A 19,066-nucleotide genomic window follows, 5' to 3' on the forward strand; every position below is an offset into this window, starting at 1 on the left:
ATAAATAAGTAAATAAAGTTAAGTTAAATGAGAATATAAAGCCTAATAAGGTTATAAGATTTGAACCAAAATTTTGTTAGGTTTTTTGCGTTAGGTTTTGGAAATGTTTTAAAAATCTAAGATATATTTATTTTTATTTATTTAGGAGTGAGGTATTTTCTTAATTTGGATCGTTGCGCGTACAAATCTATTACACAATCAAGTAGTATTGTTATGCAAAGTAATGCTTACGGTCCTGACTTGTTCGCTGTAGACAAAGAATGCTATCACGCGTTTTATTACGATGAACCAAATGACCGTTGGAAGCGTTATAATTCTGTGTCCTGGGAAACCAAACAAAATATATTTTGTCACCCTCCACCGATTTCGAAAAACATCACATTTTCTGAAACGTAGTCTACGTTTAATCTTCGAATGTGTCGACAAGCAACTTATATATATTTATATATGTAACTTTATTCATTTATTTAGACGTCTTTTTTTTTTTTGGTAAACGAGTGTGTCGGTCATGTTGATCGTGTCCGAAACTTGTAATAATGTAAACTATTTATCTTTTTACGACTTTTTATTTTTTATATAAATTGTTTAATTTTAATATGAGAGAAGTAGAAGCGAATGAAAGCCAACCCGGTTTTATTTAAAAACTTGTTTTATGTAAGAGTAACCAATCCGTATGTATTTTTCCTTTATTGATTTCTGATACAAAAATTTGAAGAATTATGGGGTAATTAATAAAGTGTACTACTGGGTTAAGTTAGTATCAAGCAACTATAAGTATAAATAAATTTTCTAATCTTCCCATGTCTTTTTTTTTTTAAAAGTTAAGCCTTTTTACGTGTATATAGAGTTAAACCCTATCACTGCGCGATAGAATTAAAAAATGTTTAGAAAAACTAGGTGATTTAAAAAAAATTCAGCTTGAAAACAAAAAGTAGCAGTCATTTTCACGATTAAACATTTAAAAATAATATATCAAAAGGAAGAAATATTTTGCACTATTCAGTGATACCACTTATAAATTATTATATTTATATACGCTTTCTTTCGTTTATAAAGCGTATAGTGTACAATAATGGCCTACTTAAAGTATACGGCCTAATATTCTGCATTTTTGCTAAAAAAATAAGGACTGTATGCGGCTTTGAATAAAAGTGTATTGATTTATATAAATCAAAAGTTTTATAAGTGAATAAGAAGAAAATAAGAATGAGTTGATGAGACAAAGAATGGCTACAAATGTGGTCTTGCTTATTCAAACTATTCCAAACATAATTTTGTGCCAGTTTTTTTATTTCCAGTAAATGAAGATTTAAAATCCAAATAGATAAAATTTGTAAATAAGCAACGCTGGACCAATACCATTAAAGTTATCTGTTATTTGCGCAAAACATTTTAAAGAAAAATATTTGAAACATGGAAAGCTTGCAAAAACTTTTCGTTTAATAAAAAAGTTAAAACCATTACCAACTAAACACCTAAGTATTATTATAAAATCTCCTTTACCAACAATAATGGTGGAAAGAAAATCTCCAACAAAACGTTTTTACCAAAATGTTCTAAGTAGCGAATATTTAAAAATGATTTAGTACAAAACTTAAATTGTGTTGTTGGTATTCTAAAGCCTAAATGGCTACCTAATGCTAAAACATAATGGCTATATTTTACGAAGTATTGTTTAATAAGCTTTTCATACCAGAAGTTATCGAGTTTATACGAGTTAATGTTAGCTTACACGTAAAACATAGTGGTCATAATTGTACCTTAAGTCGTAAAAGTATGTTTGTAAATTTTCCTGCCTTTTGACAAAATCAAGCATAAAATAGTTTCTCTGTTTTTGAACAACTTAGAAATTAAAATATTAGAAAAAACTTTGGTTTAATAAGGAAGATTAAATACAATGAACACTCCAGAACCAGATCACCTCTTAGTTATAGAAAAAATATCTGATGAAAAAATTAGCAAAAATAACATAGTCTAATTGAAAATATAGTCATAAATAATAATATTCAATTAATTAAATCATATCCTAATAAATCAGGTGATCTTGTCCTAGTATGTAACTCTGAAGAATCTAAAGACCAATTGCTGAATTCACTCAAAGACACGAATAATCAAATAAAAGTTATATCAATTAAAAATACAAAATGGTTATCATCAGTGGTTTACATAAAGAATAAAGAACATAATTAAAATGAAGTTGTTAATAGGCTACATCCACAAAACAATTTTATTCAAGAATTTAGCAAATTGAACAACATCAATGATTATTTTAAACAGAAGCTATCAAACCGATATAAAAAATACACCATCAATGTTTTCTTTGCGAAAATAAGTAAAATATTACGAGATTTTTAATGTTATAAAAACAATGTCACACTCGGATTAACTTCTTGCATAGACATGACCTATGGCATATGGAAAACTCAATGTAATGCTTTGTTATAACTGTCAAAGCTTTGGACATTTTGCAAAGGAATGCAAAAAACTGATATGTATTAAATGTAGCGGAGAACATCGAACTGATAAGTGCTCTTCAATGGACAGAAATGTGTTAACTGTGTTTTAGACAAAAAGATCATTTTCACTGTACATTTGATATTAAATGTCCTTAACTTGAGAGAGAAAAAATACCTTGAAATTATTTGTTCCAACGCTAAATCTTGAAGGGTGATAGAACCTACATGAATTATATATAATTACATGAATTATATATAATTACATAAATTATATATAATCCTCACTAATAGTGAGGATTATATATAATTTGTTTATTAGTAAGATGTTGATTAGTAAGAGAGTGAACATTCCATAGTGAGTCACTATGGAATGTTCACTCTCTTACTAATAAACATCCAGTTGTAATGTAGCATATACCGGAATCCAGACAGTTTTTATTACCGAAACATGGATGGCTTCTGAAAACAATAATGCAACAGCAATAATAAAAAATTATGGATTTGTTGTGCATCATAAAATAACAAAATAAAGAGATAAAAAAAAGATGACGGGGTAGATATTATGTTAAAATAATCAATCTAGCACAAACAACTAACAAATAAACGGTTTCACTCCTTTGAACATATGTGTTAAAATTACTGTAGCCGAACGATCACTAATTTTAATTTGCGTTTATAGACTAATTTGTGTATTTCACACGTGATTTCTGGACGAATTCATGGATAAACTTGAAGCAACGTTATTAAAAAGTTGCACTTAAGTTATAGCTAGTGAAATAAATATACAATTAGGTACTAAAGAACTATATAGCAAAAGCCTAAAATTAATACTAGATGTACTAAATCTTACACAACAAGTAAAAGAACCAACTCATAAAATGAGACACATCCAAGATGTACTAATTAATAAGTCAGACGAAATATCTGTAATTATGCTAGCTGTGATAGACTTAGATTTGAGTGATCATTTTCTCATTAATTTTAAAATAGAACAAAAAATAGAAAAAAAGTTATACCATACTATCATATAGAGGAATTTAAAAATAGTGGAGAGCCGTTTAAAAAAAAATATTCAGAAGTAAACCAAAAATATCATCAGCTGAAAATTTGAAAGACAAAATAACAATATATGAGGGGCTCAGCGGAAAAGTGGTCTAACCCACATTTTCGAAATTTTCCGGATAATCACTGCAAACTGTACATTGAGTATGTAGTTTGTTGTGGAAAAAGTGCCTAACCCCAAAACCCATCCATACAGTGCTACTACCTATAATCATATTTACTTTAACAGAAAAATAAAGTTTGAATTGTGGAAAAGTTCCCTATCCAACAATCAACATGGCGAAAATGAACTGCTCAGATTTGGAAGAGTTTCTAATGAAAAGTGATTGTGATGATTCAGATGCAAATAACAACACTTCTTTAGAGGATTATGTTAGCGAAGGTATGTATATAATTAATGCAGCATCAAAATATACTTTTCATTGAGTTTATCATACAATAATATAGTTTCTAGCCTCGATGTTGTTTAGGCAGGTTTTCCTCTTCTAGTTTTTCAAAACTGACATGCACTTTTTTATTTTACTTTCAAGTATTTGGGATCAATATGTTGCAGAAAACGCAAGACCTATATCTATACTAACAGGAGTTAATGGTATGTACAATTTGTCTAAAACTAAATAGGCTTATAAAAGGAATTTTTTAGTCCTATTGATATGGCCTAGAACTGATTGTTTACATTGGTGTAAGGCCTAGCATTAGACTAGCTAGGGCCATTTAGTTTGTTTTGTTAGGAATTCTTACCTTGTTAGAAAATAATTTTTACATAACATTTTCATTGCAGATTCAAATGTTAACCTTGTTGGAGAAGTAGGAGATGACGACAGCTTTTTCCAGGAAGTACAAGGAGAAACCCATATTCATAGACATAGTCGTAAGCGATTTGCCCATACAGAACTACACAAAAGAAATATTTTGAAACAGAAACGGTCAACAGGGAAGAGATATGTTACATCAAAGGGCAAAGTAGTTGAACCAAAGATTTTTTTTAACAAAGATTTTGGTTGCAATCTAGAGTGCAGCAGTAAAATAACAATTGCTCGCCGTAATCAAATTTTTTCTAACTTTTACACCATGAACTGGGATTTAAAAAACGCATTTGTGATGGGTTCTGTTGATGTAAAAGAAAAACACAGGACGTATACTGCATCAAATTATTTGCCTCCAACTTTACGAATGTCAACGATGTACGAGAAATATGTTTGCAATTGCAATGAAAATGATCGCACCCCACTTTCAATTTTTGTATTTCGACGTATATTCAATACAAAATTCAATTTACATTTTCCATATCCGCAATCAGATACATGTCAAAAATGTGATCTATTTAACAATAAAATTAGGTGTCTTTCAGAGGGTGAAGAAAAGAAAACTGTTAGGAGGGACCTTATTATTCATCAAGAGATGACTGAAAAGGCAAAAGAAAAAGTGAAAGAAGATACACTAGATGCACATACAAATCGAAACAAGAGGGTATTAGTTTTCAACTTACAAAAAACTCTACTGACACCAGTGCTTAGTACAGGAATAGCCCACTATAAAAGGAAAATGTGGACTTACAATCTTGGAATCCACGATGAAATCTTAAAGACAGGTTTATGTATGTATGGAGTGAGGAACAAGCATCCAGAGGTACTCAAGAGATAGGTTCGTGTATCCTCGAGCATGTTTTTCGACACATACCAGAAACTGTGACCCATTTAATATTGTATAGCGATAGTTGCGGTGGACAAAATCATAATATAAAAATGTCTCTTATGTTACAATATATTTTGCACAAATCGCCATTTCTGAAAACCATTGAACAGAAATTTTTTGTACCAGGGCATAGTTTTTCCTCCTGCGACCGAGACTTTGCTGTGATTGAAAAAGCCAAAAAAATGAAGGACCAAAGTTTTGTTCCAGATCATTGGATAGACCTTATTAAAAATACAGAAAAGAGGGCCCCAATATTTATTGTAAGAAAAATGGAGACCCATGAATTTCTCAGTATAAAATCGTTGGAGAGTGGGATAACCAATAGAAAAAAATTAACAAATTGCGAAAAAGTTTCATGGCTAAAGACATGCTGGATAAAATTGGAAAAAGGATCACCACGCTCATTTCAAATGAAGCAAACACATTTAGAAAGTGACACATTAATGTTGCTGGACGTAACAAAGCGAAATTGTGCCATCTACCACTATGTTGAACTTGAGCCCTTGTACCCCAATGGTAGAAAACTCACAAGAGAAAAGTTAAGTGATCTTTTTTAGCTAATACAATTCATACCACCTGTCCATCATCCCTATTATCTTGCTCTTAAAGGTGACGAGGAGGCAACTGATTTGGGTCTAACAGACGATTCTGGTGACGAAGACATAAATTAGTGCATGCTACATATATAAAAGAATCATTAACAAGTCATAAACAAAACATCCATTTAGCCTAACCAACTCTTTTAACAATATTTTAAAAATTTTGAAGAGGCAAAGTTGCCTAACATTTTTCTTATTGCAGAACATAGTAATATAGTGTCCTATTTTTTTAGTAGATATACCAGTGTATTTTTTCACCTGTCTTTATAATAAATACTATTTTTCTGATCATGATCATAGTAACTGTAAAAGACTTTAAGGATCTTTTTAAAAATAACACTTTTTCGTGTTATTTTTAAAAAGATCCTTAAAGTCTTTTACAGTTTACTAAAAATGAAGTAATTGTGGCTTTGACCACTTTTCCGCTAAGCTCTTCATATAACCAAGTAGTAAAAGAAATTTTGCAGAAACATGCCCCTCTAAAACTAAAAAACAAAAAAGAATATAGACGCCTCAGGAAAAAAAACAACAGTAACTTCTTATATAAAAAAATATATATTTCTTTAACCTATCAAATAAAAAATAAAAAGATAAAATTCAAGAACATGTACTGCGATCAGCCAATTCAAACGAAGAACTAGCTAACAACATAAATAACTATTTTAATGAAAAAATCGTAAAGCTCAGGTTAAACGTAAAATATCCCAAACAACAAAAAGAACATCAGATTATAATAGACAGTTTTTAAGTAATTTTGGTTCAAAGTCATACGAAGAAAATTACAAAACAACCTTGTCATTTGGAGTAAAATATTCTCCTGATGATCCGATTCGAGAATTTTTACTAAAAAATAATTGACAAACATTCATACTTATATGGGTTGAAATAGTAAACCTATAGTTAGAATAAAGCAACATGAATTATTTAAAAAGGGCAACATAATTTCTAATTATAAAGACGTTAGACTCTTTCACAGATACTGAAAACATCAAAAATTATAGACCTTATCTTTCTATTGAATATTAAGTTAGCTTCGAATTTAAGTGTTTTGCAAACGTATTCATTATTCTGGCAAAACATAGTAGCTGAGGTTAAACCAATGTATTTATACATTTATTTAAGTAATGTTTCTGCGTTTAATAAACAGTTATCAGAATATAAAAATAGCTTTGATAGCATCTCAATTTTATTCAATTGCAGACAAGTTTGTTTATTCTATGATGCTGTGCATTTAATTAAAAATGTGAGAATTAACTTGCTGAATTGAAAAAGGTTTTTGTTTCCCCCATTCGAGTTCGTTGGTTTTAAAGATGAAATTATAGTTAAAGATGAATGAAATCCTGAAAGCTATTTCATGATGTCCATGAAAAAAATCTGACTTTGGATTTTTTTCATGGACAGATTTAAGTAAGGATCTAAAACTTAGAATTAAAGTGCTGCACCTAAACAAAATAATCAGGTTTCTCTTGACTTGTTTAATGAAAGCACAATAGTTTGAAATCTTAGCTTTCTTTGCGTGAGGGTGCTCTTAGCTTTTTAGACTTGTTTAATAAATGGGGATTGTTTAATAGGGTGAGGGTGCTCTTAGCTTTTTAGACTTGTTTAATAAATGGGGGATTAAAACTAATAGTAAAAACTAGTTTCATTCAAATAAATATTCAAGAAATGCTGCCATTTTGAATGATAAAATACCTGAATTCTTACAAGCAACGGCATTTCGGATGGATATTTGGAAAAAATAAAATTGCGAACTTAAAATAGCTAAGTCAAAAAAAAAAACTTTAGGGGAAAACTATCGTGTTCTTATTTAAATGTATCTTTTTCAGAAAATACTAGAGAAGTTGCCCTTCTTATTGCAGGATTTATTGCAAAAAAAAATTCAAAAGGTTTGGTAAATGCTTTTATAAACTAATCATCGGAGGAGATAAATATGATTCTCCAGATAAACAATATAATGAAATTTTATCTAGAGGAGGATTGACCATACCAAATACTAATCATGGTAATTATGTTTCTGATGCTTTTGCAATATTAGATTTTACTTATTTTTTTTATTTTTATTTTTTTTTAATTTTAATTATATATTTCGTCGTTAATAGTATTTACAATAACAATGTTCATGAATAAAAAACAATATATGACAGGGGCAAAAAGAAGACTACAGTTGCCTTATCACTAAGCCCCGTAATAAATATACCGTAAATTACAATGCTAATAAAAACCGTAAAAGTTACATATGCTATAAATTATTTTTTTTTATCAACGCTTAAGTTTACTTTACTTACTAAAAAGACCAACAATAAAAAAGAAAAAACAAACAAACAAACAAAACAAAAAAAAATAAATAAAAAAGACAAAACAAAAAAAAATAAATAAACAGAAACAAGACTAGAGACAAGATTATTTATCATATTTATGTATTAGAATAGACAATCTTAGTAATAAACAATTATTAATACTAAATCATTAATAATAGTAATCTCATTTTAAACGCTTCAGAAGAAATTTAGTTCATTGTCGTTTAGTAAAAGATTTTGCTTAAGTTTAGTTTTAAATTGATTAAGCGAAGAAAGTGGTTTAAGATCATTATTTAAAAGTGTATTCCAGAGTTTAGGTCCTCGGTTTGTGATTGAGTATTTAGTGGCAGAATAGTAGGTTTTGGATTGAGTATAGTTATTATTTGAAAATCTTGTGCTGTATATGTGATTTATTTTTTTAAATAAAGAGTTGAATAAATATGGTGCCATTTTTTTATCAAGTTTAAACATAAATATAAGAACATGATAGAGATTTAAATAATAAACATTCAGAATATCAAGTTTACTAAAAAGTATTTTTGAATGAGAGAAGCGATTTTCATTTGTAAAAATCCTAATGGCGTGTTTTTGTTTACATAGAAGTTTACTTAGCTTTGTAACATTGGTGCTGCACCAAGCAATGTAAGCATAGTTTAGGTAACAGTGTATAAATGAAAAGTATATGTATTTAAGACAAGATTGGTTTAAGACCTGTTTAGCTTTATACAGTATGCCAATATTTTTAGAAACCTTATTCTCAACAACACTTATATGTTCTCTCCATGTAACATTTTCATCGAGTATTACGCCCAAAACTTTGACGATATTTCCCTTTTTATTATATTTTTATCAATAAAAAGATTTGGAAGTTTAAGTGGAATATTTTCTTTTTTATGAACACGATGGAATAATGTGCATTTAGTTTTAGTAATGTTTAAAGATAATTTATTGGCTTTAAACCATTGGGTTAGGTTATCAAGTTCTTTGTTAACTGTTAAAAATAAAATATTAATGTCTTCATGAGAATTAAACAAATTCGTATCATCGGTGAATAAAGTTGTGTTTAAAATATTAGAAAATTTATATAAGTCATTGACATAAATTAGAAACAAAAGGGGCCCTAGAACTGATCCCTGGGGAACACCGCATGTAATAATCATATTATCCGTTTTACCACCATCGTAAGAAATAAATTGCTTCCTATTAGACAAGTAACTTTTAAACCAAGCCAAGTTAGAATTTTTGATGCCATAGAACTCGAGTTTGGACAAAAGAATTAAATGATCGACAGTATCAAAGGCTTTACTTAGATCTATGAAAACACCTAAAGTATATTTTTTTTCATTGAAGCCTTTAAATATATCGTGGACAAGATGTAAGATTGCATGATCAGTAGAATGACCAGATTTAAAACCAAATTGTTTATTGTACAAAATATTATTTTGGATTAAGAAAGAATAGAGTCTATTATACATAATTCGTTCAAGAACTTTTGAAATACATGTAAGAACAGAGATCGGCCTATAATTAGTAACGTCATTAGGATCGCCTGATTTGAAAATAGGGACCACCCTAGCAATTTTTATTTTTTCTGGAAAAACTCCCTCTTTTAAAGATAAGTTGAAGATACACAAAAGCGGGATTGTAATCAGTTTTATTGAATTTATAATGATGTTACCACTTATATTGTCGACGCCTATACTTTTTTTGGGCTTAATCGAAGAGACTGCGCATAGTAATTCTTCTTCAGTTAGATTATCATTAGGCATAATATTAGTTTTATTAGAGACTAAGTATGCATCAAAGTTGATCTTAGAGGATTCAATTTTTGATGCTAAAGACGGACCAATAGTAATAAAAAATTTATTAAGTACTTCAGCCACTAATTCTTTTTCTATAACATAGTTGTCTTTGAATTTAAGAATTTTCGGAAAATTATTTCTCTCTGGATTATTTTTACCAATAACTTCGTTAATTATGCGCCAAGTACCTTGAGGATCATTTGAATGCTTTTTTAGTTGATCTGAATAGTAGTTTTTTTTTGATCTTTTTATAATTGACTCAAAGAGTCGTTCGTAGTTTTTATAATTGCTTTCATTACGTAGGGTTTTTTTTTAAAGAAATTTATTATATAATCTTTGTTTTATTTTAGAAGATTTAAGGATACCCTTAGTTATCCAAGGATTTGATAACGTTTTTGATTTAACTAATTTTGTAATTTCAGTAAATGCTTTGTTATGATATTTATAATATTCTGATATAAATATATCGTAGGCTTTATCAGCGTTTAGATTTAATAACAAGTCATCCCATTTAACACTTGATAAAAGATCATGAAAATGGTTAACTGAAGAGTCGTTTATTATATTTTTGAACAACGATGAATATGGGAAAATGATCAGAAATATCTGTTTTAAATATTCCTGTTTTTATCTTTATATTTATGAAGTCATTGGTGATAATTTGATCTATCGAAGTTTCACTTTTGTTGGTTATGCGAGTAGGTTTGTTGATGACAGGAATGTAGCTATTTTCAAAAATGACGTTAAAAAATTGTTTAATGTTTTTATTTGAGTCATAATCCAAAATATTGAGGTTCAGGTCACCAACCATGTAAACAGTTTTTTTTTAATATAATTATTCTTAATGACGTTTCTAATGTGGTCTTCAAACACTTTAATAGAACCTGAAGGTGGTCTGTATAAAGCATGGATTATTATATTTTTGGAGGTTTTATTAACGAGTTCAATGCACAATGACTCATAATCATTAGTGGTTGAACTTAAATCTGACTTAATTTTGTACAATAGTGAGTTTTTAATAAAAATACACAAACCCCCGCCTACCTTGCCCGAGGTCCTAATTTGGTGAATCAATTTATAATTTGGTAAGTGGAAATTATAATTGTTCTCGATATTTTTATCATCACACCATGTCTCGCTGAGACAAATAATTTGAAAATTCATATTAACTTTATACAAAAATTGTTTTAATGAATCAAAATTTTTTTGTAGACTTCTAATATTAACATGAAGAATAGAGAACGAGTCGTTCTCCATTCCTTCAATTATATTTTTTGAATTTACGTTATAATATAATGGGTTAATATTTTTTATTAAATCGTTGTTAAAAAAATTTATATCCGGATCAGAATGTTTTTTTAAAAGTATTGATTTTTTAGTTAGTAATGAATTAAGTTCAAAGTTTTTTTAAGGAGACTAATCGTTAAATACAGGAATGGCTCCCTATTTTGATTGGATGAAAACAGAGTGTTTTCCTTAGTCCGAAAAACAATTTTTTCTCGTTGCCGTATTTAAAAAAAGTTTATGCCTTTGTATGGATATACATATATAATATATGTACAATATAAATGCGATAGAACTCGCTACTAGATTCTAGTATCTAATACGCAATAACGATGGTGAGTTTTAGTTCAGTTTTATTTCATTAAAGATAACGCAATTTTTCTTCTTCTAAAAGACATAACTTTTGTTTAGGCATCTGCTAGCTTGTCTTCAAACAAGTTAAAGCTTAATCACCTTACGATCAACCATTATAATCGACATAATGCTTGCGAGTCACAGAAACAGTTTATTAAATCTGTTCAAGATTATTCTATCAAAACACGCCATTCTCCTGTGGATATAACTGATGATGTATTTTCTCTTAAAAGTTTACCACCTAAACATCAGTTAATGAAATGGTCCACTGAACTATCTATGCGCAATAATATTGCGAGTGGAATCCATTATATAGAATGCAATCTAGGAAAGTTCATGTATGAAAGTGTTCAGCATCTAATAGCTCTTCATAGGGTTCAAGAAATGAAGCTAGCAGTTGATCAAGAGCTAACATGGTTTAATTCTCCCAAGTTAGTACCAAAATCAATCAGTATTTTTCCTTCACAAAATTTAATAGAAAAATTCAAAGAAGTGCTTTTTAGAAGGCCAGCTAACAAAGAAATATCAGAATATGTGATGAACCCTAATACTTTAGCTGAGTTATGTTGTGCTAGATGGCTTTCATCAGATTATATGCTGCAAATTTCTAGCATTTTAAACTCTATTCAAGGCCATTCAAAGGTAATTTATTTTAACTTTTTAGGAAATATTGAGCATTATGTATCAAGAATAACTGTTGTCCCTGAAAAGCTGATCTTTATTATAAATGTTGGAGGAAACAATGAGAAAACATTTTCTGGCACAGATTTAAATGCAGGTTGCCACTGGACACTTGCAGTTTATAATAGTATTGAAGGTAATTTTTACTATGGAGATTCTTTAGGATGGACAGCTCCAGATGATTTTTTAACTAAAGCTAAATTATTAATCAGAAAATTGTATCACATAAGTGAAAGCTTTAATATCACTTATTGTCATGATCCAAAGACACACATGAATGGAGTTAAAAAATGCAGTTCTTTTTGCAAAGAAAATTATCCCATGCAGACATGTGGAAATATTTGTGGAGTTATTACCATAATAGTATGTGCAATCTCTTGCTTAAAATATGACAAGGATCGTCAGCCATTTTAAATAAGAGTAATATTAAAATATAGAATATAGTTTTTAATAGCTGGGTTGCTTATTTTTAAATTCTTTAACAATAAGTTTGTCATAAATAATAATTGAATATTTACCATTCTTTCGGTGTAACTTCATTTCGTCCACTAATTTTTTTCTTATTTCATTTGTTTCGAAGGAGAAATCTTCATTGATGTACATTCCGGAACCTTTAAGCTTTTTAGCAGCATGCAACGCTTTAACTTTGTCCTTATAATGAAGTAGTTTAACGACTATTGTCCTTGATTTGTTACCATCCTTTTTAACAGTTCTATGAGCTCTTTCTATATTTATATTACTTAGAGAAAGATTGTTTTCAAATAAACTTATTACTTTTTTTCAGTGTTGTCCCAATTTTCATTTTCGTTTTCGGTAATTCCATTAATTCGCAGATTGTTTCTCCTAAGCCTGTCCTCCAATTGCCTTAACTTTATATTTTCACCTCCACTAAGGCTATTTTTATTATTAATTTTTTTTTCCAGCTCCGTTACTTTTTTTTCTTGAATGTCCTGCGTGACCGTTAAACTTTCTTCTATATCTTTATTTACATTTTCCAAGATTTTCATTCGTTCACATAATGTTTTAAATTCGGCTTTTAACTTTCCATTTTCCTTTTCTAACAAATCGCATTTTTCTTTTGAATTATTTGCTTCTTTTAATAATATGTCAATTCTGTCATTTGTTAACTTTAGGTTTCCAGATATAATTTTTAAAATGTCATTTTGTTGTTTTATAAACATTTCTTGAAAGATTTTACGAACCATATTTATTGATATAACTAATTCATCTGTTTCGATATTAGAGTCGTTATTTTTCTTAAAATCACTATTATTTTTCTTATCCATTGTAATAGATTATTATTAATAGATAAATATATATTATAATATATATATTGATAACTTACTTTTTGAATGAAAACTTTTGATGCGGATAATGAGAAATGTTTAAATTTAATACTAAAAACTTAAAAATACTAAGTAGTTTTTTCGTTTAAATTTTACGCTGCAAAACACGTCTGTTCATGAAGTCATTACGCTGCAAAACACGTCTGTTCATGAAGTCATTACGCTGCAAAACACGTCTGTTCATGAAGTCATTACGCTGCAAAACACGTCTGTTCATGAAGTCATTACGCTGCAAAACACGTCTGTTCACGAAGTCATTACGCTGCAAAACACGTCCGTTCATGAAGTCATTACGCTGCAAAACACGTCTGTTCATGAAGTCATTACGCTGCAGAACACGTCTGTTCATGAAGTCATTACGCTGCAAAACACGTCTGTTCACGAAGTCATTACGCTGCAAAACACGTCTGTTCATGAAGTCATTACGCTGCAAAACACGTCTGTTCATGAAGTCATTACGCTGCAAAACACGTCTGTTCACGAAGTCGTTACGCTGCAAAAAAAGATTCTATTAGCAACACTGACCATCTTTTTTTAAACAATTTTTTTGTTTTCTTGAATAAAAAGTGTTTATACGCATAAATGTTTTTCTTTGTTTATTTCCTTTGTTTTTTATATATATAAAAAAAAGTTATTCTGTTTAATGGCGTTCTAAAATTACGGCAAAAATGCGGAATATTAGACCGTTCACTTAAACAGGCCATGGTACAAATTGAAAGTAAGGAAAGCGATAAGTATAATTTTATTTTGATAAAAAAAATTTTTGTCCTCCTATTTTGTCATCTTATTCGTTGTTTAAAAAAATGGTTAATATTATAATGATTGTAGTCATATTTCATTTCTTATTAAATTATTTATATTTATTTATTTATATTTGTATTAATGTAGGTGGTTAAGATAATGAATATACTTAGTACAGTTAATAAACACCTTAGCTCACCTATAACATCCATCTATTTTTGTTATAATCTTTTTCCTTTATTTGTATAATACAAATATGAGTGCTAACTGAAAATATATTTGATAATTTTAAGTCAAAACTTTAAAACTAATAATAGACGTTATGAAGAAAGTTTTTATAAAAACTACGCGTACGAAACAGTTTACTTTTTTTGTTTTTTGTAACAAGCATGGTTTAGTTTTATGGTTTTGTAACAAACATGGTTTAATTTTATGGTTTTGTAACAAACATGGTTTAATTTTATGGTTTTGTAACAAACATGGTTTAATTTTATGGTTTTGTAACAAACATGGTTTAATTTTATGGTTTTGTAACAAACATGGTTTAGTTTTATGGTTTTATGGTTTTTAATATTGGCTATAGATTCGCAAAATTGTCACAGTGTTCAATCATTGAAAAATAAAGAGCATCACCGAAGCTGTGGTGCCAATCATAATCCAATGATAAGCATGTAGGAGAGTTTGCTGTGATATCAATATGATGTCATAATGAAATAATTACTTCATATCAAAGCATTCATCTCATAATAATATCACATTAATCTCATGTGTTGGCTGGGACCAGAGTTAGAGCCACGTAATTTATAGATTATAAATTAGAAAAAAAAGAAAAAACAGTTTTTAGGTTTATCTGCTTTTTTACTTTCATTTTTTTACAAATTTTTAATACTTTATAAATGTTATAGTGGATTATAAAAACTTTTGTGATCTTTTACATTTAAATATTACACTATATGACATATCTAATAAACGTTATGACATAAACCTATTATAAATATACATTAGTAATAAAGTATCGAAATTCAATAAAAATATAGTACAGTTTGACTAACGCAAACAAAATATACGCATAATTAAACAGAATATACGCATAATTAAACAGAATATACGCATAATTTACAAATTAACATTTAAAGTTAGAGCAAACTATTTGCATTCTATTATTTACCATTTCAAAAGTTTTACGAATGCTTACTAATTGTTTCAATGCTTACTAAGTGAATGCTCACGGTTACTAATAAAAAATTTCATACATTGATTCAAATTGAGCAGATAATATGAAATATGTTTCATTTAGCAAATTCAATATTAGATTGAATCTTACATAAAGAAGAATGTCTTTATTTTTTTGTTTTCATTTGTGGCTGTATTAATTAAGGGTTGTATCTAATAAAGATTATAACTTAATGCCCTCTTGATAAGTGCACGCTTGTTACATTGATCAAATGCCATTTCTAAATGAGATAATAACTTAATGTTAAATACAGAACACTTCCATAGATAAAGTTTCGTTTTAAAGTTGTAATTGGAAAATTGAGTTGTCTTGATAATATAAGCTTTGTTTTTATTTAACTCTTTCTGTTATGTCACTTGTTTTAATAACGATTTTTTTTTCTGGTTCCAGTGAGGCTGATAAGCCGTTGTCTTCATTCTCCATTGGCAACAATTGTCCCATATCACTATCGTCAAAAAGATTTTGACTTACGTTTTTTTTTGGATTAAATGTAAAGTTGGAAAATTCAGAATCTTCTCTTTTGAATGTTGTTTCGTTATTAAGTGCAGTAAACGTTTTTTTCTTTTTTTTCTTCATTGTAGAAGTATGTCTAATTGTATTTTTTTTATTCGTTTTAATTTCTCTAAGAGATTTCTGTTTTTGGATAACGTCTCTTTTTTGCAAAACTCTTTGCGTTGCATTAAAATCTTTACTTAGGGTTTTGTTATCTTGGTAATTGTCGTTTAGTACTTTTTCATCAACTTGGTTTAAATTATCGAGAACTTTGTTTTCGGACATTTTGTTTGTATTAGATACGTTTTTCATACTATACTCGTCTTCTTTGTTCATCCGTTTGTTTAAAACTTTATCTCGCTTCATCAAAACAAGCTTATGCCTCATAATACGATTACGTTGATCTAAAATTTCATCATTTGTAAATAGAGGACTGGAAGGAATAGAACTTTTTTTAGATATATCATTATCCTCACGTGGTAGATTACCTGCTAAGTCTCTGAAATCTTGTACATCACTAAAACCTAGTGCATTACTAGAACCTATTATGTTACTGGAACCTGGTAAATTACGAGAGGCTATTATATTACTGGAACCTGGTACAAATACTTTTTTATCCCACTGTTCGTCATTGCTTTCAGAAGCATCGCTGGATTTTTCATTTTTTTTTTCTGTTTCTTTTAATTCCTCATCTAAGGTATAAACGCTACCTTTATATCTCGCACTATCACTATATAAATGGTTGCTTTTTGGTGTTTTTAAATTAAAAGGTCGTTGATTATCCTCAAGTGTGTTTTTTTCAATAATAGAGCTACCAAAAAATTCATCTGCGTTTTTAAAAGGTCTTTGCGCCTCATCTTTATTTAACATTTCCGTATTACGTTGCTCCTTGATATCCGGAGATTCTCCAATAACACGTGGTTCTCCAATAATAACATCATCACCTTCATTTTTATAACTTTTAGCCTTGTTTATACTTGGTTCTACTGAGTTAACTCCCGAGCGATAACTGGTATCTGAAAAATCCGCTCTTACTTTTTGCAAATTTATTGAGTACGAGTCGTCATTTTGTTTACCCACGTATGCTGATAAAGTAGGACCAATCATAGGCTGAATATTTTTACTAATGATGTTGTCAAAACTTTTTGGTTTTTGAATTTTAAATTTTGGTTTGGAATTTAAGAACAAGTTTGAGCTCCAAGAATTTGCTTTGATTTCATGAGAATTGAATAAAGGTCTTTGCACATCTTGCTGTTTATTTAAAAAAGATATTTGTTGTAGATTTTGTACAGGTTTGAAGTAGTGTTCTTTGTTATTGTTGTATTCTGTTTTGAATGTAGGTTTTGCTCTGCTATTGATTTTGTATGTTTCTGATGGCTTTTTAGATATCATACGATTAAATACATGAGAATCTTTAACGTTATATTGGCTTTGGCTTTTTTGCATGTGAGAATTTTTTTTCTTCAAATACTCAGCAACTGTTTCAATAATCATAGGTTTGTTTTTGGAAACACCTGTTGTATCAATTAGGAAATAATTTGCTTCATTTGAAATTGGCATAATGTAATCTTTCAAATTTTTTAACGGTTTATACGGTTTCAGAAGAGGAACTGCTTTGTAAGGTTTTTCAAATTTTACGGGATTTTTACCAAGTCCGTTTATAGTTTGAAGTTTATCTACGGTGCTATTGTTAATCAGTTGCGAAGTAATTTGATGTTTAATACTAGAAGTTTGTGGATTAAATGCAAAAGGCACGCTTTGTCGACCAACAGTTGATTTTTTATAATGTTCTTCAGCAATCGCCGATAAAGGTAGACTCAACAAACTATTGACCAAATCCTTGTTATCGTTATTGATCAAGTTGTTTTTATGTATGAACTCCAGCGTTTTTATATTTGATTCTAAAGAACCGCGAAGCTTTAGAGTATATGGTTGATTTTCCTGATAAGGGGGAAAATTACTTCGGGTTATTCCTTGCTCGGAATCTCTATAATTGTCGTGATCATTGGAAGATAAGATACTTTGATCAGACTGAGTTGCAGATGTGCTTTCAGAACCTTCTAATTTGACTTGCTCTATTTTGTTTTCATTTTCTATGTTCTCTGAATTTGGCTCTATTATTGATGCATTATTATATGAATATATTGTCTGAATTGGTTCAATCTTTAGATTATTCTCTTCACTAGGTTCTACAATTGTATTTGGTCGAACGTATGCAGGAAGATCACCTTGCAAAGTAGAGGTTTCAAACAATTTTGAATTTATTTTGTTGTTAATTGATCCTTTGGTTTGTGTTGATATATAGTTACTTATGTTTTTCATATCCTTGTTGATTAGTTCTTGAATAACTTTACGAGCTGTTGCTTCTTCCTTTGTGTTGCTCTCAGACGGTGTTTTATGAAAATAGTACTCGTACATGTGATTATAAATATTTTTCAAAACTGTTTCAAGTGAAACATTCACAGGCAACTTTATAGAAAGACTTTTTTTTGAACCAGGTAAAATGTTAGTCAAAACGACCGATTTGTTTGCGTATCGTGGAATGTTTACTCTAACTAATGGTCTTCGTATTCCATCAGTTTCGTCAGATTTTAAAAATGACGGAGGGCTTTTATAACCTCTGTTTGTTGGGGGTAAATATTTTGAGTCGTAACTTTCACGAGCATCTTCCATGATTTCTTCTCTATTTATTTGTTGTGAAAGTTTTAACTTGTCTTCGTCAGAAAGGTGATCGTAATCAACACTCTTCATTTTTACTTCATTTCTAGTTACTTTTGGTATTTTTTTGCCGTAAACATCAAATGGACCATTTACCTTCATTTCATATTTACCTTAAATATTTTTTAAAAATTTTATTTTGTTCTATTTTCTTGTTCATAAAATCGCCTGCATAAAATTGTAGATATTTATAATAGTTTTAACAAAAATAACTATTAACTTAATGAAAATAAATAAGAATTATAACATAATTAAAAAGTATGCATTAAATATAAAGTATATAATATAAACTAATATATCTGAAG

The 19,066-nt window shown here is 29.1% G+C and overlaps 3 protein-coding genes across 5 annotated transcripts in view; 2 read left to right on the forward strand and 1 right to left on the reverse strand.

Annotated features, from left to right (window-relative positions):
• The window catches only part of LOC101240970 (uncharacterized), an 89,095-nt gene extending 88,451 nt beyond the window's left edge, over positions 1-644 (forward strand). For both annotated transcript variants that reach the window (XM_065816637.1, XM_065816636.1), the window contains exon 13: positions 146-644. In XM_065816637.1, coding sequence (XP_065672709.1) covers positions 146-396 — 251 coding nt within the window. In that variant the 3' untranslated portion in view covers positions 397-644. The remainder of the gene's footprint in view (positions 1-145) is intronic.
• Positions 645-11,387: 10,743 nt separating this feature from the next.
• Positions 11,388-12,644, forward strand: LOC101237399 (uncharacterized). The gene is made up of 2 exons (XM_065815946.1): positions 11,388-11,530; positions 11,607-12,644. Exons 1-2 carry the CDS (start codon positions 11,528-11,530, stop codon positions 12,642-12,644), a joined length of 1,041 nt encoding a protein of 346 aa, XP_065672018.1. The 5' UTR covers positions 11,388-11,527.
• A 2,510-nt stretch (positions 12,645-15,154) lies between these two features.
• Positions 15,155-19,066, reverse strand: part of LOC124815218 (repetitive organellar protein) — a 36,952-nt gene continuing 33,040 nt past the window's right edge. For both annotated transcript variants that reach the window (XM_065816691.1, XM_065816692.1), the window contains one exon: positions 15,155-18,874. In XM_065816691.1, the coding sequence (XP_065672763.1) occupies positions 15,882-18,874 (2,993 nt within the window). In that variant the 3' untranslated portion in view covers positions 15,155-15,881. The remainder of the gene's footprint in view (positions 18,875-19,066) is intronic.

The sequence above is a fragment of the Hydra vulgaris genome, chromosome 13 (assembly GCF_038396675.1).
Source record: "Hydra vulgaris chromosome 13, alternate assembly HydraT2T_AEP".
Classification (NCBI taxonomy): domain Eukaryota; kingdom Metazoa; phylum Cnidaria; class Hydrozoa; order Anthoathecata; family Hydridae; genus Hydra; species Hydra vulgaris.